Consider the following 25,780-nt stretch of genomic DNA (forward strand, 5'->3'; position numbering starts at 1 on the left):
AGAATAGCCACAACACTCTTCACGCAAACTTCGAGATTGTACTCCTCCAAACAGCGAAGATTTTGGTCTTCTATATGACATAGTTGGAAACTCCTTCCAACATGTCCTGATCTCTAAGCCCATGCTATGCCATCTCACCCAATTGTCGAACTAACTCCTCTAGTCACTGCTCGACACTACTCAGCTGCCCAGCAAGTGAGAAATTCGAACTTTTTGGCAAAAAGTTCTCTGAGGAAAAAATTCCCCTTTTGTGTCTTCGCTCTTTTCCAACGGATTTCTCCCCCGGCAAAAACTACGCCCTTCAAGCACTGCGCTGAGACTCTGCGTCACTCCCTCTGCCTCTGCAAACTCACGAGCTGGAAATCGTACCTTTCTGTCGACTCTCTCAGAGAGAGATTTCCTCAAAATCTCTGCTTCCCGGCAAGGATTACGCAATCCATTCAAGGGGATTCGAATTGCTGCCAAATGCAGCTATTGGCCTCTCTGCTCAGCGCTGGATCTGCTCTTCCTATTTCAAAACCAATGCTCTGATACCATGTGAAAATTCCTAATCCTCAAGGAACCCCTATTGTAGCAAATCTGAATCTACTTCGCCTACTTGATTTTAATATACATTTTCAAGTTATTCTCTGAAGACTGAAGCAAATTACTTCTGCAGCCTACATTACTTTAATATTTGATTACATGAAACAGAAAATTGAGCAAAGAACAAGATACATAGGACACAGAGGAAGCCTTTGAGGGAAACCAGAGAATGGCGAAGGCGGGTCAGCTAGCTCACGAGGTGAAGAAGGCCCAATACGATGCGGGTACCCTGAAGGTAGTACGAGCTGGTTATCAACATGATTTGCAAATCTCAGATCGCATGGCAAAGCTCGTAGCCAGTGATCCTACTGCGAGGGCCGATGTCTCTCGGCTTATTGGATCCGCAGGCCACGAAATCTACAGGAATAGAGACGCAGCTACGGCCCTTGCCTCTGCGATCAAGCGGCCCAACAATGATTTTTGTCCTCTGATATCTGGAAGCCGTCATGGAAAGGGGTTTGGTAGACTGGCTGTTAGGAGCCCAGCTGCTTCAACCTTCCCTATCGACCCCTGCCAAACCGACTCTGCCAGATGCATGAACTGGACGGCAGCGGGTTTTGGATCTGCAGGCATACCCATAGAATCTACTGTTGAAGGAAAGAAAGGGGGGCTGCATGGTACAGATCCGCCCTCCCCTGTCCATAAATACTGCAGATCTGGGCCGGATCTAACCGAGCTGGCCAAAAAACAAAAGAAAAGCCAATGCATGGGTACAGATCCTCTGCCTCCCACCGATCCAACGAGGGGCGGCATCAAACGATCGAAAGGGTGAACAACGCTTGGAGGGACAGAGCCAGACGGTCTAGAAGCGATTCAAATTTTCATCAGAACCCTGTCAGGGAATACAATCTGCATGCAAATAAGAACAGGGATGCTGATAAAAAACATAAAGGACGAAATTCAAGAATTATCAGGCATTCCAGCAAGTCTGCTGAGCTTGGTCTATGCAGGACACATTTTACAGGAAGAATTTTCAGTGCAGCATTATGGAATAGTGACAGATTCAACAATTTTTCTAAGTATGAGGCTGAGAGGAGGAAGCTTTGGATCTAGCTCAAAGGGCACAGGTTCGTTCAAGGATGCTGTCAAAGGAAAAGGGGAAGCCACCAACAAGCCAGCGCCACCACAAGATCTGCCTGGTCCTTATATAGTGGAGCACAGTAAGCAGAACCCAGTTCTGACAATCGATTTGCCGGAGGTAAACAACTTTCATGATGATCTCTCTTCCTTGGCAGTCATTTGTAGATTCAATGGCTTTTGGCCAAAAACAGATGCTTTACGGCATTGGATCCATTCCACATGGACAGCAAATTGTGACATCCTTTTATGCACAAAAGGTTTTTTTATTGTAAAATTCGACACAGCTGAGGAAAAAGACCATGCCCTCCATGAGGGGCCATGGTTCTGGGGCAACGCAGGGCTCTTTACGACCCCCTGGTTTCCGGGATTTGACCCCTCCTCTATGGTGGTCTCCAAAATGCCGGTCTGGGTAAGGTTACATAATCTCCCGCTTCACTTTTGGCTTCCCAAAGTATTTGAAGCAATGGGGAATGCAATAGGCAAATACATCAAGCAAGATGTCGAAAGAATTGCTAGATGCATTCACACTTTTGCCAGAATCTGTGTCGAAGTTGACCTCAGTCAAGGGCTTCCTGACAGCATCATCTTGATCCACAACAACTCCCAGTGGAAACAACCACTAGATTACGAAAACACGGCCTTCAGATGCCGAGGATGTCAACAGACAGGTCATCTCCGTAATAACTGTCCTCAAGCCAAAAAGGAAAACAGAAGGAACAAGAAACAAGCAAAAAAACCAAGAGGCTGGCAAAATACAGTGAATCCAGAAGAAGAAACAGAAGACGAGGAGGAAGACAATCCTCCACCTGCACATGACGATGACCCAATTGGAGGCGAAGCCGCGGTATCCTCGCCCATAGCACCTAATCAAGTTCACATGTCGTCAAAGGCTCCACAGCTCCACCCAAATCAGGCAGAGAAGATAAACGATGACCAGAACATGGGAGGGATAAAGCGGCACCACCAATCAGACACATCAGATTCAGACAAGGAAGCAGGCTCGCAGAATGCTGAAACACAGTTAGTCATAGCCTCGATCGAGCCCACCCAAGGAGAGTGGCGCAAGGTCGAAAAGAAAAAAGGAAGAAAAACCTGAAGCGCGAGTTTTACTCACATATGAAATTCAGTTTTTCTTGCTTCCACTACTCTCCCTCTCTCTCTCTCTATTCTTTTCTCATCATTTTTTGCACGTTAGTCATGTAACGTTGCGTAGGGTGCCATGGCACTGGTGCCCATTGGGCAGCTTATGGGAATGCATCATGCATCTGCAATTGTAACTTTTCATTTTTTAAATAAAAGGTTACAGATTTTTCCACTGGGAAAAAAAAAGATACATAGGGCACAGTTATTTTTGGACAAAACAGTCCCCGGAAAAATCCAATGCAGCAAAACTGGTGCAGCAACTCTAAGGGTTTTCAATTATTAAGCAGTAATTCTGAATACAAATGTTGGATGCCCTCTCGGCAATCCAGTGAAAGAGAAAATACAATGGTGGAAAATTTGAGTGAGTTTTACCTCACTTCACCCGGCAGAATCTGGTTGATCCAGCAAAAAGACTAGCTAACCCTGGCTACTTTTGCGTAGGCCATGCGTCAGCCTTTCAAGCTCTGCATCAGCCCTACGCTAGCTCTTCTACCCACTGCATCACCTTTCCCAGTTGTTCCAGCATTATCCCGATAATTTCGGCTTTCTGCATGGAGGGCAACTTCTACTTCTGTGTTCGCCCTTCTGGCTCTACGTCAGGCCTGCGTGTGCCCATATTAGCCCAGCGTCAGTCCTCTTCGACTGCTGTGCTGCCTCCACAAGCTTCTCTTCTCTATCATTATTCCCGAACTATCGTTGCCCCTCTGCTGCAAAATGATCACCTGGTTCAAATTCTCAGCTTCCTAGCCCCAGAAATTGAACTCCAAATCAATGCGTTCTCTTTGTGTGTGTTTCTAAATCAACCCCACACCTCCTTCTTATACTTTTCTCGTTGAGACTTCAACAGCCAAGATTAAGTCTCTAATCAATGGCTGAGATTAAAACATGACTTGATCCACCTTCTAGATCATTCTCACCCATATTTTGATTGATACCCATTAATATTTTAATTTTCCTAAGTTTAGACTTAAGAACCCCATTAAAAATATTAATTATTTTAATAAAGTACAATCCAGGTGGAATTTCACCAAACGGTTTCTGGGTTCTTTAGAACTCATGTGACTTAGCCTCTCCACCAATTTTCATGGATAGAGCACATCCAATGCTACCAAAACTAACAAAGGTTAGGTCAAGAGGATAGGATTTAGCAACCAATGATATACTTGACCTAATTAGGGAATGGAAAGGGATAAAGGAATGAATTTTCAATGAAAGGCAATGAATGGATCCCAATGAGGTTTCTAGCCTAAGGGAAACCAAGGGCAAGAATTGGTCTTCGAGCTAGGGCTTGCGATATCTCAATATCCCACCATCGAAACCTCGTGAAATTTGGAGGCCTTCTTGAGGACACACCAGCGCAGTTGTGGACCAAAATTCGAAGTATTCTTCATGGATTTCGATGAAGGATATCTTGGGGTCCCTGTCATATCTATGGCGAGAATATATGTGATCAACATGTTGTTAGGTCCTTAATGACATGGGAGTCTCCAAGGTGAATGAAATCGCCTTAACAAATGTTTGTTTCACACTATAAGCATTGACTTTGAAGTTCAATGAAGAACTAGGGCTTCGTTCTTCCAATGGAGTCGCCAATAATGTTATGTCAATAAGTTGTACGGGGAACCAAACGCACGTTTTGTGTCCCCAGCAACAGCGCCAAAATGTTACCACCCAAACTAGCAGTGGGCCTATAGGGGAAAACTGCTAGGCCAAGGGCAACAATGGAGACTTAGCCCATTGTCACCTCAGTTAAGACTCCCTACTCTTTACGAACTTTCACTGATGGGAGGAGACATGGTATATGGAAGTCACTTGTGAAGGGTTGATCAACAAGTGGATGTGAAGTGATCTTAATGATCATTTTCCTAGAAGGGGGTAAAGAATGGAGCTTGCTCTTCAAGCAAGGTACAAAGATTTCTAGGATAAGGAGGTGAGGATTTGAGGGTTAGGTAACTTAGATGAATATGCTTTGTTAAGGAGTTTCCCAATCCTAAAATCCTTATTGAACTTGACTTCCCGAATGGTTCTTGAAGAATTAACTTTTCAAAGGTATGGCACCACACAGGACCAAGTGGACCCGAGGGCCGAGGTTAGGTCAAGAGGATAGGATTTAGCAACCAATGATATAATTGACCTAATTAGGGAATGGAAAGGGCTCAAGGAATGAATTTTCAATGAAAGGCAATGCAAGGATCCCAGTGAGGTTTCTAGCCTAAGGTAAACCAAGGGCAAGAATTGGTCTTCGAGCTAGGGCTTGCAATATCTCAAGATCCCACCGTCGGAATCTCTTGAAATTTGGAAGGCTTCTTAAGGACATACCAATGCAGTTGTGAACCAAGAATCGAAATATTTGGATGGCTATTTTATAAAATAATTGATGCCCTAGGTGACCTATGCAGGTTAGGCCTAGAAAAAGAGGGGAAGGTGAAAGATATAATCTTTCAAGTGATCACCAGAGGAGGACTAGTGCTTTGTCCTTTGGGAGAGATGGAGTCATGGAAGATTTAGAGTTTGGATTGATTTCCACTTGTCAAGGATGCCTAAAAGACAACCTCGTTCAACAATATTTGGTGACTTTTCAAGACAAGGATGTCTCTAGGAACATTCATTCATTCAAACATGGCCCAATAATGAAACAACACTATTTAGAGATTTAATTTCCACAATTTCGTTGCAAGAAAAGGAGCAAATTAACCCTAGAATAGCGAAAATCCCAAAATCATGAATGCAGCAAAGTAAATAATCAAAATAGCATTAATATAGTAGTTACATGTAAGAATAATATATCCACTCACCAAGATATGCCAATCATAGAAGCTCCAAGACATGATACAAATGAATTCATGTTTCTCCTATTTATACACTCATTAGAGTTGAAATTTCTAAGTTTAACACGTCAAAAATCCCTACTGCATTATCTGGTTTATTTTCTCCTACTTGTTATTTTCATTAACAAGTTATTTATAAATATAAATACTGAAATTAAACAAATGCAGCCTTAACACATACAAATCAGCAACTGAAATAACTGAGACAAACACACAAGGGACACCGTTATTTTTGGACAAACGTCCCCGGAAAAACCCAATGCAGGAAAACCGGTGCAGCAGATATTAGGGTTTTATTATTATGCAATTTATGAATACAAGGGTGCCAGAAATGGCTCACCCAACAGAGAATGCCCTCGACAGTAACACCTCTCCACGGAGACAGATATTCCGGTTGATCAGTCAACGGATGAACGATCCCACAGCAACTATGACAGCTCCTTAGTTGAACAATGAAAGCTACTCCAAGCTTCTCCACTGCTCTTCGTCACTCTGATAGGGACTGTGTCACCCTCTCAGCTCACCAGCACTCAGTCTGCCCCACGAAAAATCACCCAGCGCTGCCTCTTGGCTCTGCATCAGCTCTGCTAGCCTTTGCGCAGTTGTTGGTGCCTTTGTGTCAACCTCTTGCATCTCTACGTCAATCCTCTGACCCTCTACGTCACCCATGCTAGCCTCCTCAGCCTCTGCGTAAGTCCCAGTTACCTCTGCATCAGCCTTCCCAAGCTCTGCATTGTCTTTCTAGCACTATCTCTGCCTCTCTGCTATGTATTCTTGGCCTCGTGCCGAACTACCCCTCGCTGCAACAGATCACTAGTTCGATTCTCTCAGCAAACCTCGCTCCATAAAATTGAACTGATTGATCAATATGGTGTATCTCCAACCGACCCTCAAGCCTCCTCTTATACCCTTTTTGTTGAGTCTTCAACGGCCGAGATTAAATCCCTAATCATCGACTAAGATTAAAGTTGGCTTGATCCATGTCATTTAGAACATTCTCACCCAGTTTTATATTAATACCCATTAATATTTTAATTTTCCTAAGTTTAGACTTAGGAACTCCATTAAAAATATTAATTACTTTAATATCTCTCCAACCGGGAGGAATTTCCCCAAACAATTTCTAGGTCATGGAGATGTTATGTCTCTTAGCCTCTCCACCAATTTTCATGGTTGGAGCACATCCGATACTAGAACAAATCAACAATTAGGAGTTTGAATTACCTAATCTGAGCCCACATTAGCCCATCAACTAAAATAATGTGCAAATAACTATCTATTGGTGACGTGCCCACCAAACTAGCTAACAAATAAAATAATAAGCCTCCCAAGAGGTCGAATGATCAATAATGCATGTCATTGGGCTCTCTAAGAGGCCTGATGAAGTCCTTAAGTGCCAAAATGATGAGTTGAACTTCCAAAAGTAATGGACAAGAGATTGGCTCCTGGTTCTCCACATAATAAACATGTGGTGCTCCCAATGGTCGTGATGGCACAGAAGTGACCTCATGGGTCTCCAAGTAAGTCGAAGATGTCTGTAGACCATCTGTAAGGGCTCAAATGATGGTGTAGGTGATGCCACATCATCCAACAAATCCTAAGTCGACTACCAAGTGCATGGTACATCGTACATCTATGGGGTTGGATGGGCAAAGGTGAACCAAGTGCATCTTCCTCGTCCAATAGATGAATCTCGAGCGATCTCTGAACATCTTTCGGGATCCATGGAATGTTGTCTAATGTTGTGGAGGCCCATGGCTCTCAATACACACCCTGCATGTACCAATGTAGCCCTCTAGAAGGTTAGGACCCCGTATAGGTAGACCTAACCCAAGATGGAGACCATCTACAATCCTGCATAAGATCCAATGCATCCCCTAGCCTTCTAGTGCAACAAGTCATCAAGGAAATCGAGTAAAAGAGCTTACAAACCATGGACCACAAATGGAGACTTCATAATGGCCTACCCTTCCATAGTGGGTTTTGGCATGTGCAAATGTCTCCAAACTGCCAATGGGGATAACCAAGTATCCCATTAGGTGGTTTCTACTTTTAAAGGGGATGTCCAAGGTACATCCTTTAAAAGGTTGTGGCATGTGATAAAGATGTGAATGGAGTAGGGAATGAGAAGGGGCAGCCCTAGGCCACATGATGGGGTGCAAGGGTAGCTAGTAGAAGGGAAGCCTACACTTGGGTATATTATGTATAGGACAGAGCAACCATGGTACATGAGGTGCCCCGACCTTGATTTTTCCACCCTTCTTTATATGCCTTTTGCTTTTTTATGATTTTTCTTTAATTAACTGCTCGAGGCTCAAGTGGTAAGAGCTATGTTGCACGAAACTTCAAGAACTCTGCGTTTCGGGCCGTACCCGTACCCAAAACTCTGAAACTTGGCTGAAACTCGATTAAAACTCGACCATCATGTAATCATCTATTAGAGTTAATATAGACTTGTTTTTCCTTTTAAATTTTCATCTATGGGTCTAATTCCCTTTTTTCTTGCAAGATAAAGTGTTATTCCCATATATATATATGACATTTCGGTCGACGTTTCCATTTTTGGGGGAAGTGACGTTTCTAAACATACCCGTTTAGAAAACTCTGAAACATTTCGGCATTTCATGCAAAACCCCCTTTTAAGGTAGGGTGGTTCATTGCCCACCAAAGGTCGGGACAATCATGGGTTCCTATATGATGAAGGAGACTCATAGAACATGTAGGAACTAGGGTGATGGCCATGATAATGGGGTAGAGCTCATGTATTGGCTTTTGCCCATGTGCTAAATGTGTTTTTCCCAACCATCTTTTTCATTTTGTTGTACATTTTCCTATTGAATGTGGCAAATTGTGCTTTTACGTTTTTTTTTAGCTGCATCAACCTTTGAGGCATCATTCCAGGCCTGACCCAAGGTGTGGGTAATGAGAAGGGGTGAGCTAGCCCTATGTGGACTCAGTGGGAGAAATGTGGACACAAATGGGAGAAATGATGAATGGGGTAATAATGAGTGGAAATGGGGCAATATATGTAGATAAGGGAGCGGGACCACGCAACCAAAATTAGGGTTTCCCATGAAATACCATCCACAAAACCAAATGGTCAATAAAAGAGATCCCACTGGGCTAGAATCCCAGGGTTAATATCCAAAAGGGGCCTAGGGGACAAGAGCACGGACCTAGCCCATTCTTTCTGCCGAATCCCCCCATTAATTCATGCCCAAAATTGTCCATCACAAGCAAACTACAATACTCCATCAATGACAGTGCATATCTTTAGGTTCGGGAGGCCCACCTTCAAACATGCAATCATGACAAATGGGTAAGGGACCACATGGCCGGCTCAGGAGGCGGAGAAATGGCACAATGAGCTAGTTGGTCGCTGCAAGGGGCTGCTGGCTGCTGGCTAAGAACCATCTTGGAGAAAAAATTTCTCCTGGGGATATCACCCACAAAATGGTGGATAACAGTGCACCACAAGGTATGTTCCAAGGATAGACATAAAAACTGCCATTTTGAATTTATTTTTTTAATTTTAATGTTGATGATAATCGGAAGGCCCCATTCTCTCAATGAAGAGGGTTTATATGATTCTAAATCACCAATCCCTCCTCATTTCTCCATGCACTTTTCTTTTCACAAGAAAAGGGAGCTTTGAGAGGATTAACGAAAACGTCAAGGGATGCAAACTTTTAACTAATTCAAGGTTATGATCAGAGACTACAAAAACCATTCTTTCTCTGTTAAAAGAATTGAAGTTTCGTAAAGAAAACTTCCTTTTCAATTTACGTTTCATGTGTTACACATATAACCTATTTATAGACATTATATGATTATTTTGTTGGTATTATAACTGTTTGAAACATAATGGCGTATTTCATTTCATATTCTAAATTTCCTTCCTGCTATTTGGTTTATAACATTGTAACCACTAGAAGATTCACGTCATCTAGTCAACTTCATTTTCTATTCTACTTCATGCTAACTGATTTTTAACATTGTTATCGCTAACAGTCGAGGAAATCTGGTCCTGTAATAAATGCTTGTTGCTCTAATCTACCGTGAATTATTTACTATTTAGTTTATAATAATGTAGTTCTAACATTAGTAGCACACAAATCTATGATTCCGGCAACCAATTTGCCATTTTGCACCTCTTTTTCCTGAATATAAATGCAATATTGTATATAAGAATATATTAAAATATTATGTATGTTCGTAGATCACTCGTATTCTTCTGGGAAGGTCCGAAGGATCACTCGATGTTGCCATTCGTACTTCACTCTGGGCATCTAATGACATACATAGAGCTCACAGTTTTTACTTTGAAGATGTACATATATGGTCTTATGTTTCAGACTGATGCTCTGATTTAAAAGGACTAATTATTTATATCAATGCCGAGATAATACATGAAGAGCTCAATTAAACCAGCAAACCAACAGTGCCACCGATCTAAGTCTGTAAAAAACACAGATTTTAGAAAACAAGCTGAAACACTATGGGATAGAGTCATAGACAAATTAGGTAGGTAGCTCAAAATATGGACAATGCAGATACAACTAAAGTGAATACAACAATAAAAATTGTAAAACATACAGATAGAGTGCAGTAAATTAACATACAGACAGGTGCCGTAAATCTTGGAGATGAGATTAAGATAAGTTGCTTGCACCTTTTGGACTTGATGTGTGTAAATTTAAATCTCTTTTCCTCTAAAAAATTCATTTTGTTTTCTACACACTTAATTAAGGTGGGATTTATACTAAACCATCTTAAGACCACGTAGAAGTGTTCCTAGAAATTTGGCTATAAATTAACAGCCACCTTCCAAGCCTTGGTTTCTAGCATGCAGCTGGAGTCAAAAATTTGAATTCATCTGAATGGATAAAGGCAGTTTCAACTTTGAATGTTTTGTAGGATATTTAACTCCATTGCGAATATACTTGGTTTTTCCCACTTTCCTCCACCCATTTTTGTTAGCCTATTGCCACAGATTTCAGAATCCAAAGTATTTTATGTTTAAGAGTAACCTATATAATCATATCTTCTCTAGCAAAACGAGCTGTTGAGTCTGCTTCATAATTGTTATTGCAGATCAACTTTAGCAACATTTGCGGGCTTTTACAGAGTTCTGTACAAAATTAGTTATACAGCATATCTTCGATCCTACAACTATTCAAATGGTTTAAATATATTATAGCCACAATGTCAATAAAAAGTATATAGAAAGAGGTAGCTCAGAAGTACTTACACGTTGTCCTGTATTTGTTTCCATTTGCTGTCACTGAATTGTTTCTGCACTTAACAATAACATATGGTGTCCTTTCTTTAGCAGTCATACAATACTCATCTACATGACTGTGGTAATAACAAGCAACTGGAGTTTTGAACCCTTCCCACATCCGACAGCGCAGCTGGCTAGAAAGCTTGTCTGCACAAGTATAATGAAAACTTCTCTTGCACTTCTCTACTCGACAACCCAGAGTAGCTCCAAATCGCTTGCACTCTGCACAGAGCTGTTTCCATTTGAAATGAATTATTAACAGCTGCAATAAGTCAATGCAAATGCCAGCAATAGAATTGTAACATGACTACCAGAATTGAAAATTTCCTCTCACCAGCACAGATATCAGTTAGAAATTACCTTGACATTAATAAGGAGATTAAAAAGCATTGCGAGATGTCTTGCACTCCATCATAGGGTTCCAATAAAAAAATAATGAACTAACCCATTGCTTTAAGATCAGATAGTTTGTATAGGCATGCCTTTAATATCATGATAAAAGCAAATATTTTGATAATTTCTCAGGAGTTTGCCCTTAATTTCTCAGAAAACCAGCTGACGCAGAATTAGTGTAAGCTTATATATGTATATGTGCTCTGAAGAGTTATATAGTAGCCTCACTATAGGTTACATGTCAAATAATTAAACTCATTGTACACTTACAAAGATATTGTGTTCCCATGTCGGAAAGTCATTGGAAGCAGGTTTCACTGTAAGTAGTTGCCATTGTGCAGTTTCAACACGAATGGCAGCATCAAACCAGCGTAAATGGGAGAAAAACCACGCATTAGTTTTCTGAAATCGATAAAGGTTACTGTAGTTAGTCTTGGTGTTTAATTGTCAGTTATATAAAATGGAAACTGAATGCAAGTTAGGGACAACTTAAACCATTCTTTGAACCCAGTCTGAGGATTTGTATACTTCCTAGCCTCCAGCGATCACTATCTTTATCTTGCCTATTGTTCCTTGAAGCACATATCCGCTACCAATTCATTTGATCAAGCTTGTTGCTAGTTTATGGAGGTTACCCATATACTCCAATTGGTTGGCTCTATCCATATACTCTCTTGACGCCCCAGGTCAACTCCCAGCAAATAGGTAGATCATAGGAGTTCCACAGCATCATCACAGAGCACATCACACAACAGTATATTCAAGTTATTTGGGCCAACCCACAAGGCAAGCCAAGCCCCAAGATGGCCTGCTATCCAAACCACTTTTTGAAGCTGAGAGATGGCCTTATTGTTCAGCCCCACTACATGCTTTAGCATTGGATACATGTTCTTCAGATAGCCCTTGGGTAGTTTAAGGTTTGGTTCTCATCGTTTTCACAATGAAGCTGACCAACCATATAACTCAACAAGGGATGATCCACCAACTCTATCATCTTCACAAAACTAAGACAAAGGAGCACTTCATCTTTAGGTGCCCCATCTACTACAAGATCAAAATATGATCTCTGTTTCCAGGGAATCTTCAAACTCTCCATACACTTTCTTTTGCTCGCCAGACCAGAGATGCTTGATACTTTAAATGGGGGAGGCTTTTAGACTTTTAGATCTTATTCACTCCATCCACCCCAGCCTGGACTAAACCCCATCTTCCCCACTACAGCTTTCTGTCTAGTGCTTCCAACAGATAGAGGTCCCAAGAGATAAGCAGGCAACAACACTATATCAGCCATTATACATGTGACACCCCAAGAGGCCTTCCATGCTCGACCAACAAGACCCTTATACAAATGTCATCTCAAATCCCAAGGTAACTCGTACTGCACCAGCAAATCTTAGCCACAGTTTGCAACACCCCAACAATGAGACGTATCTCAGACCAAATCTTCCTACTCTTCCAGTTTGTCCAACCAAACACTATAGACAGTTTCTTCCCTACAGCCTCATATGGTACGAGAGATTGCATCAAGGGAGGTTGACTGTCCCCCTAGGTAAGCCATACCCCCCTAATTGTATTGCTATTTTTCTTCAATTCCTTGCAGAACTTGCACATACCTACACAATATTGAATTGTTTCCCTGCTCCATGTTAAGTCGCTATAGACACTGTCACCACACAATCTAGCAAGGGTCCTAGAGGGTTCCCTAAGAGACAACTACTAGACCAAGTGATAACAACAGGACAAAGACCCACTGTCACCTTAGTCAGTGTCCCCTACTCTTTACAGACTTTCACCGATGGGAGGAGTCCCAGTATGATGGAAATGACCAACAAGGATAGAATCAATGACAAATTATGATGTGATTTCCAAGGCCCATTCAAAGGAGAGGCTCAAAAAGGGCGCAATGCTCCAAGAGAAGCAAAAGGGCTCTCCAAGAAAGACTTATGAGGAGACCTAGACCTAGGGCTTATGATATTCAATGATAACAAGAAGACCTAAGGTCGAGACTCCAAAGATGATAGGGACCTTTCAAGAAGCTTTCTAAGATGGGTATATCCCTTTGCATAAGCTTTCACTATTCTTAAGAAGGACCTAGGATGGGACCACACGAGACCTAGGGATTATGTATAATCTTGGAAGAAGACTCTTCAAAGCACACTCTAGGTCAAGGTGGGATGAAAGAATGGGTTTGAATGATTTATTCCACCGAATATTATGCACCAAAACCCTTAAGAAAGCCAACACACCTAAACGTTCAAGATGAGTTTCGCAGGTTACAGCCAGGGCTTCCGATTTCTTGCAAATGAAAACTTGAGGAATACTAGTGGAGACACCAGCGCAGTAATTTATCCAAGTGCATGTGAAAAATTCCTCCCCTAATGAATTTCGCAGGAAGCCTTAGATAGGTCGTCTAGGTTTGGAGGCCAAAAAGTTTGGACGAAAAGAGAAGGGAAGACGGGGTGATCACCAAATTTACTCGGATTAGTGCCTTGTCCTTGGGCTATGGAGCCTATATGATTCGAAATTTCGCCAAAAATTGTCTTCAGGGAGGCTAGAAAATGATGCCCTACCAAGCACTTTCTAGCATTTACCCACCCAAGATTTATGGATTTTCATGGAAAGAAAACAAGTTCCACTGCTCTAGGAACATTCATCTAAGTGTTATAAATGACTAACATGTAAAATTTGCAATCTAATAATCCTTTACAATGATATTCAATAATTAAGGCACAAGAGAAAGAGCTAGATACAAAATTTATGCACATTAGATATTTTTATGTAAAAATACCCAACAAGATTACTTACAAGACAACAAGAAATATTTCCAATACAAGATCAAGAAGATGGCTCCAAGAGAGAATGAAATTTCAGCTCCAAAAATATCGAAATGCATCAAGAGATCTCCAATAGACAACCAAGAAAGAAGTGTGAAATTCTCAAGAAGAGATATCCAAGTTCAAGTGATGATGATCCAAATGAATGAGGATTAGCTCTATTTATATGAGCCTCCTCAAATTCGAATTAGCCTAAAAATGCCCCTAATAATATTTTAATGTGCAAAAATAACATGTCTTTGGTGACAAGCCCACCAAATAGCTCATAAAGTGAATGATAAGCCATCCAAAGCTAGCCGAAATGATGAAACAATGGTGTAGGAGGGTCGTTGGACAACCTAAATGAGTCCTCAAAGTGTTAGGATGAAGAAAAGACTCCATGAATGATGATCAAGGGGGTGGCCCCTTGATTTCCAAGCAAAACCTCATGGTGGTGCACCAAGTGGCTCATGTGTCTCCTAGGGCTTGTAATCAAGTCGATACTCCATCAATGAAGGCTAGAATATGACACATGCCCTCCCATGTCTCCTCGGGAAAGACACAACCTCCTTTGGGCCCTGGATCAACTGCCAAGTGTAGGCTGCAATGTGTAGCCAGTCAGGCAACGTGGTCCAAGTGCATCATCATCTTTGTATAACTAGGGAACGAACAAGCAATGTGGTGGTGTTAAAGAAGCCCATGGTGTGGCAATCAATGCTCTGCATGGCTAGAGACCCATAGCTCTCAACGCTCACTCTACAAGTGCCATTATGACCCTCTCAAGGGTTTGGATTGTAGAATTTTGGTAGCAATGTATGTGTTCTAGCCTTGAAATTTGGAGGAGAGGCTAAGTCACATGAGATCTCCAAGACCCAGAAATCGTTTTGAGAAATTCCACCCTGATGAGGAATTATTAAAATAATTAATACTTTTAATGAGTTCCTAAATCTAAACTTAGGAAAATAAAAATATTAATGGGTATTAATAAAGTTAAGGGTGAGAAACTTCTAAGAAACGAGGATCAAGTCTATCTTAATCTTAGTCGTTGATTAGAGACTTAATCTCGGTTGTTGATTCATCAACAGGAAAAGTATAAAAGAAGACTTGAGGATCATTTGGAAACACACCGGCAAATACTCAGTATCTCAAGGAAAATCGATTCTTAAGAGAAGGAGAATGATTTTAGAGGGAGAGTTGCAGGGTGGAGGAAGAGGAGGGCATCAGCAGTTGTTCGTGATTGAGGAGGAGTTGATGGAGGGACAGTGAGAGACAGCAGAGAGAGAGACGCAATCCAAAGGAGAGATGTAGCCCACATGCAAGTTGACACAGAGGGACGCAGAGTGATGCAGAGGTGACGTAGGAGTGAGAGAAGGGTCTCCAAAGTGTCAGAAAGTCAGAAAGGGAAAATCTCAGGTGTTTCCTTTCAGTTTCTCTGTAAAATCATTCCTTGTAAAAGCGATTGTTATTAAAGATTAACAAAACCCTCATCTGTTGCACCAGTTTTCCCACATTGGGTTTTTTTGGGGACAATTGTCCAAAAACAACTGTGTTGATGTGATTGGTTCTTGTGCATGTATTTTTTCTATGTAATTATGTGATAACTGCAGTAGAATTTATTTTAATATTTCTTAAAGGGATTTCGTAAATAACTTATTGTGAAGAATAAGTAGGTGAAATAAATCAGTTGATGCAGTAGAATTTCAATTTAGAAATTTTCACATGGTATCAAAGCAGAAATCCAGCAATAGGAGAGAAAAATCGACTATGGGTCAAGAGCATGATGCAGAGGCATCAACTCAAAGGGACTCACGTAGATTTCCAGAAGAATGCACAAGGACATGGATCACGACTATTCTATGTTAGCTTCCAGATTGGAAGAAGAAGTTCCCTGCCTAGCAAGCTCTGCCTCCTCTGAGGTTTGGTATATAGACAGTGGAGCTTCCGGCATATGACAGGAATTCGAGAATGTTTTTCAGATTATCAGGAAGAGAGAATGAATTTGCAGATCACCATGGGAAATAAGGCAAAGTGCACCCCAATAGGAAGAGCTATTGTAGTCTTTCAAACCGACGAAGGAAAGCGACTTCGAGCAACCAATGTGTTGCATGTACCAGGATTGGGAATGAACTTACTCTCTGTATCTCAACTTCAAAACAAGGGTTATGACGTTTTCTTCATTAAGGAGAAAGAATATGTCAAACACCCGAGTTGGCAAAGGAATGCCCAAGTTGGAATCAAAACTAACAGGTTGTACACAGCTAGAATCACCAATGGCACTGACAGGCAGCAATGGAGACAAAGACTTGAATGAAATATGTCACAGAAGGATGGGACACTTACACAATGGGGATCTGAGAGTTCTCAGGAAAGCTCTTAGTGGTGTCGAATACTTCGTCACCTTCATCGATGACCATTCCAACAAGACTTTGATCTACTTTCTGAAAACCAAGGATGAGGTTTTTGGTCAATTCAAAGAGTTCAAGGCTCTAGTGGAGAATCTGACAGGAAAGAAGATAAAAGTGTTGCGCTCAGACAATGGTGGAGAGTATGTTGACAAGGACTTAACCGATTTTTGCACTAACAAAGGCATCAGAAGAGAGTGCGCAGCTCCCTACAATCTAGAGCAGAATCGGGTAGCAAAAAAGAAAAACAAAACTATTATGGAAGCAGCTAGGGCAATGTTATGTGATCAAGATATGCCCAATTTTTTATGGGCAGAAGCACGTAGCACAGTAGTTTATGTCTAGAACAGGACTCCTCACAGGGCATTAGGCAAAATCACTCCGGAAAGGGTCTTCACCGAGAAGACACCTGAAGTCAGTCATTTCCAGATATTTGGGAGTTTAGAGTATTGTCATATACCCGAAGAAAACAGAAAGAAATTAGATCAAACTGCTGAGAAATGATATCTTGTGGGATATAGCAAGAATGCTAACGCATATAGAGTCTATCTTCCAGGGAGTAGGAAGGTAGTGGTTCGGCGGGATGTAAAGTTCATGGAGGACAGAGCTTTTAGGAAATCTCGAGAAATGACTTCCGAGGAGCAGTCAATAGAGGAGGACAGAGCTTTTAGGAAATCTCGAGAAATTCTCCTGAAGACAAAGCTTCAAAACAGGAGGAATTTCAAGAAGAGGAAGAGCAGATGAATGTGCCCACTACCAGTAGAAGAACGAGCCGGGAATTCCCATAGATTCTACAGAATGTAGAGGACTTCATTGGTGCACCCAGGAATAATAAAATGGAGCGAAGACAATCAGACAGATACTAGGCCCTAGTAGCTCAGGTTGGGGAACCTTCTAGTTTTCAAGAGGAAGTTCAGCATCAATTATGGGTAGATGCTATGGTGGAGGAATATAGTTCTATAATGGTCAATGATGTCTTGGAAGTGGTACCAAGGCCTCAGGACAGGTCAGTGGTAGGTTCGAGATGGATCTACAAGGTCAAATATGTTGCAGACAACAGTGTGGAGATATACAAGGCGAGGTTCGTGGCTAAGGTGTATGCTCAGAAGGAAGGGACAGACTACGAAGAAACCTTCGCCCCAGTAGCCAAGTATACTTCTATTACAATCACAATATCTCCTGCAGCACAGATGGGGTGGGAAATTCACAAGATGGATGTTAAGGCGGCATTCTTGAACGGGGTAATAAAAGAGGAAGTATACATTGAACAACCAGAGGGTTTTGAGACACATGAGAAGAAATCTAATGTACGTAGATTAAAGAAAGCCTTGTATGGGCTTAAACAAGCACCTAGAGCATGGTACATTCGAATTGATGACCCCAATCTCTACTATCTTGTCGTAAAGAATGAGCCTCTAATCCTAGTGTTATATGTGGATGATCTTTCCTGACATGATCATCCAAGCTCATCAAAGACTGCAAGAAGAACCTAGCCATAGAATTCAACATGAAGGATTTGGGACAGATGCATTATTTCCAGGGGTGGGAAGTTTGGCAAGAGAAGGGTGAGATCTTCCTTGGACAAGGGAGATATGCTACAGAGATCTTGAAGAGATTCAAAATGCAGGACTGTAGACCTATGGCTACTCCAATGGTCACCAACTGGAAAAAGATTGATGCATCAGAAGATAAATATGTTGATCCCACCTTGTACATGCAACTTATAGGGTCCCTGATGTATTTGGTCAATACCAGGCAAGACATTTTTTACGCTGTCAACACCCTCAATCAGTTCATGGTGGATCCCAAGAGGGCGCACTGGGCAGCAGCCAAACATATTTTCAGGTATATTCAAGGAACAGTCGAGCATGGACTATTGTACACCCAAGGCAATGACATCAGGCTGAGTCAGTTCACTGATGCAAATTGGGCTAGAAGTTCAGTAGATCGAAAAAGTACAACTGGGTACTGTTTCAACATTGGATCAGGAATGACCTCCTGGTGTAGTAGGAAATAGAAATACGTGGCACTGAACTCAGATGAAGCAGAATATATGGCAGCTAGCACAGCCTCGTGCAAATCCATATGGCTTAGGAAATTGCTTGTGAATCTATTCAAGAGAAGGATGGAGGCAACCAAGATTTTGTGCGATAATCAGAGTTGCATCAAGCTCTCTGAGAATCTGGTATTTCATTATCGGTCAAAACACATTGATATCAAGTGTCACTTTGTCAGAGACTATGTCCAACGAGGAGCAGTACAATTAAGGTGCACTCCTACAGGAGAACAGGTGGCAGACATCCTCACCAAGGCTCTAGGAAGAACAAAATTTGTATATTTCAGGGAGAAGATGGGGATGGTGAAGAATCCATTTCAGTAGCAGAAATGGATAAATGTCGAAGTTGTACTGTAGCAGTTAGCAGTGACAGTGATATGGGTAGCATGATGCAGCATATTGAGAGGGAGCTGCAGTACAGATGTAGCAGTGCCAGTGCCAGTGCCATGGGCAGCAGTACAGGAAGCAGCAGTGTAGGGGAAGTGAGGCAGCAAGCCAAGCATCATCACAGGTATTGATGTGGAAGATCAGTGTGATATTTCTATGGTGAAGTATTACTAAAGCACATTCCTCGCTAAGAGGGAGTGTTGATTTTTGGTAGCATCGGGTATCCTCTAAACATGAAATTTGGAGGAGTGGCTAAGCCACATGAGATCTCCAAGACCCAGAAATCATTTTGAGAAATTGCACCTGGATGAGGAGTTATTAAAATAATTAATATTTTTAATGGGTTCCTAAGTCTAAACTTAGGAAAATAAAAATATTAATGGGTATTAATAAAGGTAAGGGTGAGAAACTTCTAAGAGACGAGGATCAAGTCTATCTTAATCTTAGTCATTGATTAGAGACTTAATCTCAGTCGTTGATTCACCAACATGAAAAGTATAAGAGAAGACTTGAGGATCATTTGGAAACACACCAGCAGATACTCAGTATCTCAAGGAAAATCGATTCTCAAAAGGAGAACGATTTCAGAGGGAGACTTGTAGGATGGAGGAAGAGGAGGGCATCAGCATTAATCCATGACTAAGGAGGAGGTAACGCAGGGACAATGAGAGACAGCGCAGAGAGAGACGGAGTCCAGAGGAGAGACGTAGCCCTCACGCAGGCTGACACAGAGGGACGCAGAGCCACTTAGAGCCACTCAGAGCCAAGCAGAGTGACGCAGAGGTGATGCAGGAGTGAGAGAAGGGTCTCCAAAGTGTCAGAAAGTCAGAAAGGGAAAATCTCAGGTGTTTTCTTTCAGTTTCTCTGTAAAATCATTCCTTGTAAAAGCGATTATTGCTGAAGATTAATGAAACCCTCATCCGTTGCACTGGTTTTCCCACATTGGGTTTTTCTGGGGACAATTGTCCAAAAACAATTGTGTTTGGTTCTTGTGCATGTAATTTTTTTGTATAATTATGTGATAACTGCAGTAGAATTTATTTTAATATTTGCTGAAGGGATTTCGTAAATAACTTATTGTGAAGAATAAGTAGGTGAAATAAATCAGCTGTTACAATAGAATTTCAATTTAGAAATTTTCACATGGATCCCATATAGGAAGGCCTAGTCGAGGATGAAAACCCACCTGCAATCTTGTAGATGATCCAATGTGTCTCCTCACCCTCCAATACAATAATTAATTAGCGCAAATGAGTAAATAAGCTTGCTAATTAAGGGAGGAAGTGAACACTTCATAGTGGTATGCCCTTCCAAATTTGGGATTTGAGCATGTATTAATGTTACCTTCCTGGGTAGGAGTGGTTAATGAAGGACCCTATTAGATGCTTTCAACCTCTAAGGGAGTGGCAGATCCATGGTACATCCATCAAATGGCGTGTGTCATGTGAAATTCTATTGCAACCACTAGAATTATTTCTTCAAACTGTTAATCAAATTAGCAGTTTATTGCTATGCCAACAATGAAATAAACACACTACAATCTTCACAAAAATACTATGGAGAATAATAGCGTTGTAAACAGAGAAATATGCTAGCACACACACATGAAATTGACATATAATTTTGGATAAATGTCCCCAGAAAAAAACCCAACTTGGGAAAACCATTGCAGCAGCTGAGGGTTTTTCTTATTAAGCAGCAGCAAGAAATTCTGAGTACAATAAATATTGCAAACTAGCAAATCTATCTTAGAGGAATATTAGCAAAAAATTATCTGAAAGATATTTACACTCACGTTTAGCAATCTCGACACTTGACTACCTCTGAAAAGTTAGCAGTCCACCTAGCTCTGCACAGGCCCTGCATCACCCTAGCGCAATCCCTCAAATGCTCTGCCTGAATCAACTGCTGATCTAGCTATCTTGCCTGCTGCTGACTGGGAAAACGCTTCTCCGACCCTCTGGAAAACTTTCCTGGCCTCTAAAACTAAAAATGCCTTGCTCTTCATCTGGATCAAATTGCCCTCTTGAGGCTCTGTGTTGCCTCTGCGCAGCCTCCTGGAGAAAATCTTGACCTACTCTTTCTAAATCTTCGGAACTGGAAAAGATTCCTCTGGACTCACTATCTCTACCCCTCTGTCTCTGCTTCCCTTCTCTTGCTCGAACTCTTCTAACAATTGTTGCTGCTCTTTGCAAAATCGATTTGTCCAAGGAAATCAATCTCTAGTGTGTGTTCTCCATCTACCCATCGACTTCATCTTATAATCTTCTATTGAACCTCCAACAACCAAGATTAAAACTTAATCAAGGGATAAGATTATTTCTTAGTCGATCCGTGTGAGTTTCTAGATAATTCACACCTTTCTCAATTAATTATGATTAATTAACCTCTTTTCCTAAGTTTAGACTTCGAAAAAAATAAAAATAGTTTAATAATCTAATCGAAACACTTCAGGGTGGAATTTCTAGAAACAATTTATGGGTTATAGAGAACTCTTGTGTTTTAGCCTCTGTGAAATTTCTAAATAGAAATCCAACTGCAGACACTGATATTATTTCTTCTACTTACTAATTCATAAATAAGTTATTCACAGTGTTTCTACAGCAAATATCAAAATAAATTCTACTGCAGCGTTCAAAATTAAAATACTCCGGAAAATGAATGCAAGGAAAAATAATAGCACAAGTATAATAACAATGACAGTTATTTTTGGACAATTGTCCCCGGAAAAACCCAACGTGGGAAAATTGGTGCAGCAAATGAGGGTTTCTTTATTGATCTTTAGCAAAAATCTCATGTACAAGAAACAATCAGTAGAATAGAAGAGGAATCTTTGTGAGAAATTTTACAGACAATTTCCTCACACTTCTTAGCGAGATTCTGATCCAGGAGAGGACCTGCTACCCCCTCTGCATCTCACTATGTCAGCTTCTACGTAGGAACTACGCAATCCCAGTGTCACAGCCTTTGAGCTATCCTCTTTTGCATCACAGCGTCTACGTTATCCCTTCTCTGCTCTGCATCTTCTGCTCCTACACTCCCAACTGATGTTGATACCCTCTCTCCTCCTCACCTACAACTCTCCCTCTGATTTGATTTCCTATTGTCGATCTTCGACCAGTTTGACAATCGGTCTTACTCAAGTAACTGAGTATCTGCCTAGTGTGTTTTCCAAATGCCCATCGAAGTCCTTCATATAATCCTCCAGTTGAGTAATCAACGGCCCAGATTAGATTCTAATCAATGGCTTAGATCATATTGCCTTGATCCTCGTCTTCTTCTAGAAGTTTCACACTCAGTTTAATTAATACCCCTTAATTATTTTAATTTCCTAAGTTTAGACTAGGGCACCCATTAAAAATTAATTATTTTAATAAAACTGTCTTCGGGTGGAATTTCCCAAAATGATTTCTGGTTATTGTGGAATGCGTGCATCCTAGCCTCCCTGCAAATTTTGAGGCTAAGGGCACGTCTGATGCTACCATAAATCAACACTCTCCACAAAGTTTTGAGACTAGAACACCTCTGATCCTACAAAAACTAACACTCCCTCTTAGCGAGGAAGGCGTTCTAGTGATGCACCATTGCTACAACACTGTCTTTTTATCACCCTTCGTCACGCTGCTAATGTCTAGCCACTAACCACCAACTACTACGCAACTTTGATGTTGCATCTGTGCTGCTGTTAACACTGCTATATTGTTGCCAACTCTGCATCTGCACTACAACTCCCTCTCAATTGGTGTTGCTGCAGCTGCAACTACTGCAATTGAGAAGCATCCTAAATATTGAATCAACGGTGTCGGCTGCATCTGTCTCCTGAGTATCTGACTGCTACTAGCTTTTGCACTGTCCACTGGGGAATCTACGTTGTTGTTGTTGACTGTGCTACTGAGCCTCCTGCTCTGCTATCAACACTGCTTCGCGCTCCTCAACACCTAATTGCAACTAGTCTGCAACTGTCACTTTGAAATCTGACTGCATCACTGACACTAATCCATCTTGCTACTGAATATTGTGGGCCCCCGTAGCAAGGTAATGATCCATGACGAGGACACCTCAAGGATCCTGCCTAAACCTATGCAACTCTAGGACAACAACTCCATATCGCCCCACCTGTCTCATGGAGGAATAACTGCAAACATGGCAAAATCTTCCTCCAGCCTGGAGGATAGCTTATCTATCTCTGCAAACGCGATCACCTGATCCTGTTTCTCCTCCTTGTCCTTGTTCCTGAGAGGACACTAGGTAATGCAGTGGCCAAACTCGCCACACCTGAAGCACCCTACTTTAGATAGGTCCTTCTTCTTCTACTTCTCCTCCCCCTGTCCCTAACTGGGACCCTTTGATGCTCGGGCCACATTCTCCTCTTCTTTATCACCCTTCGTTCCCTTACTGCTACTCCCGTTCATGGTGCTCTTTAACAGAGCTCACCTCAACTCCTCCTGCTATAGGTCTCACCACATCCTGTCCCATCTAGGCAATCTGTCTTTGCCCGAGATACTTTGGACAAACAACTGTCACTCCTCTGGGACATTGTTCAGTTCTAAATGTACGAGATTTGTTGGTTGAGGTGCCTACCCAACAACTGCAAGTTGATCATGAACCTCCTGAATCCTAATGAGGAAGGAATCTATGCCTTCACCATTCAGCATCCTAATGCTTCTCAGCTTCTATAGGAACATCTTCAGCGGCTCGGAAGTTTTCTAATATAGCTGGATGAGAGCATCCCACATTTCCTTGGTCGTTCCTTTGTCTGCCACATGTGAGATTATATGGTCTCAGACTCCATCTAGGATCAACCTCTTCACCTTTGCCATCTCTTTCCTGTATTCCTTCAACTGATCTACATCTTAAGGTACTGCCACCACATTAACTACATAGGCTTTCAGGGCATGTTCATCCAACAAGGACATCCTAACCTTCCAGATGATAAAGTTGGAGGCTCCCTCCAACCTATCCTGATCTCTAAGCCCGAACATGGCCATCTCTGAAACTAATCGAAAATTTCTCGCTTCCTCTGCTTAGTTTTTGAATCTGCCACTCGCACTCCCTTCCAAAGTGAGAAAAACTGTTCACAGCGTCTACCAAATTGCAACTCGAAAATCGGATCTCTAAAACTCGAAACCCCCTGAGAGTAATTATCTTTGTGTGCACTTTCTCTTCCACCCGGCGCTAACTCTACTATTGCAAAACCCTTCTACGCCCAAATAAGGAATCAACCCAACGGAAATACTAGATTGTTGCTCCCTCTACTTGTTGGAATCACTCAACTAGCAAGCCGAATTTTTCTGCCAACCTGCACTGAAAAATCGAATTTTCCCAACCAACTCAATCTTCTTAGCTTATGCTCTGCGCAGCCTCTAGATATTCTTCCTGTTGCTCACTCTGAATAGGTAATTTCTGCTTCCATTTATGAGCTTCCCCGTCTGATCAAAATCGCTCTGATACCATGTGGAAATTTCACCACTGAAATCCTACTGCAGCAACTAGTATTATTTCTTCTACATGTTAATTAAGTTAGCAGTTTATTGCTATGACAATAACGAAATAAATACACTGCAATCTTCACAATTGTGGCCATCTCTGAAACTAGTCGAAAATCTCCCGCTTCCTCTGCTTGGCTGCTCTTTGGCTTTGCTTCCCTTCTTTGGCTCGAACTCTTCCGGCAATTGCTATAGCTCTCTGGAGAATCAAATTGTCCAAGGAAATTGATCTCTAGTGTGTCTTCAACATCTACTCATCGACTTCTTCTCATAATCTTTTGTTGGACCTCCAACGGCTAAGATTAAAACTTATTCAAGGGCTAAGATTACTTCCCATTCGATCCGTGTGAGTTTCTAGATAATTCACACCTTTCTCAATTAATTTTGATTAATTAACCCCTTTTCCTAAGTTTAGACTTAGGAAATATTTAAAAGTAAGCTAATAATCTAATTGAGACACTTTTAGATGGAATTTCCATAAACGATTTCTTGGTTATGGAGAACTCTTGTGTTTTAGTCTCTCCACAAAGTTTCGACAATAGAACACCTCAGATGCTACAAAGACTAACAGCGGACACTTCATAGTGTTATGTCGTTCCAAATTTGGGCATCGAACATGTACTAATGTTAACTTCTTGGATAGGAGTGGTTAATGAAGGACCCTATTAGATGGTTTCAACCTCTAAGGTTGTGACAGGTCCATGGTACATCCGTCAAATGGCGTGTGTCATGTGATATAGTGATGGAACGGAGTGGCGGCAAAAGGGGGGCCTCCAAGCCACATGTCGTGGTACAAGGGTAGCTATGATGAAGGAGGCCCACACCTTGAGTGTATGAATGCAAGGAGGGAGCAATCGTGTTGCATGAGTTACCCTGGCCTTTGTCTTTCCAACCTTTATCATTTGCCTTTTTCCTTTTATTGATTTTTCTTCATTTTACTGCTCGAGGCTCAACGAGATGAGAGCATGATGTGTAAGATATAGCGATCATTACCCCTTTTAGGTGGGTCAGTTAATCGCCCGTCAGGGGCTAGGACATTCATGGCTATACAAGGGGCACTCATAGGGGCCCTAGGAACCAAGGTGATGGCTATAATGATAAGGGATAGAGCTCATGTTAGCTTTTGCCCACGTGCTAAATTTTTTGTTCTGGCCATATTTTGCATTTTGTGGGACATTTCCTGTTGTATGTGGCCATATTATGCTTTACTTTCTTTTTTAGCCGCATCAACCTCCAGGGCATCGTTCCAGGCCCACCCAAGGTGTGGACAAGGGGAGGGGTTGGCTAACACCTTGTGGACCCGATGGACAAATGTGGAATAAG

At 41.6% G+C, this 25,780-nt stretch overlaps 1 protein-coding gene across 2 annotated transcripts in view; it reads right to left on the reverse strand.

The window, feature by feature from the left end:
* Nucleotides 1-25,780, reverse strand: part of LOC149220060 (uncharacterized) — a 290,383-nt gene that overhangs the window by 186,881 nt on the left and 77,722 nt on the right. For both annotated transcript variants that reach the window (XM_089384625.1, XM_089384624.1), the window contains exon 7: nt 10,888-11,152. In XM_089384625.1, coding sequence (XP_089240751.1) covers nt 10,888-11,152 — 265 coding nt within the window. The remainder of the gene's footprint in view (nt 1-10,887; nt 11,153-25,780) is intronic.

Source organism: Pinus tabuliformis, chromosome Q (genome assembly GCF_031772625.1).
Source record: "Pinus tabuliformis cultivar Carrire ecotype Pingquan chromosome Q, CPIR1, whole genome shotgun sequence".
NCBI classification, from domain to species: Eukaryota; Viridiplantae; Streptophyta; class Pinopsida; order Pinales; family Pinaceae; genus Pinus; species Pinus tabuliformis.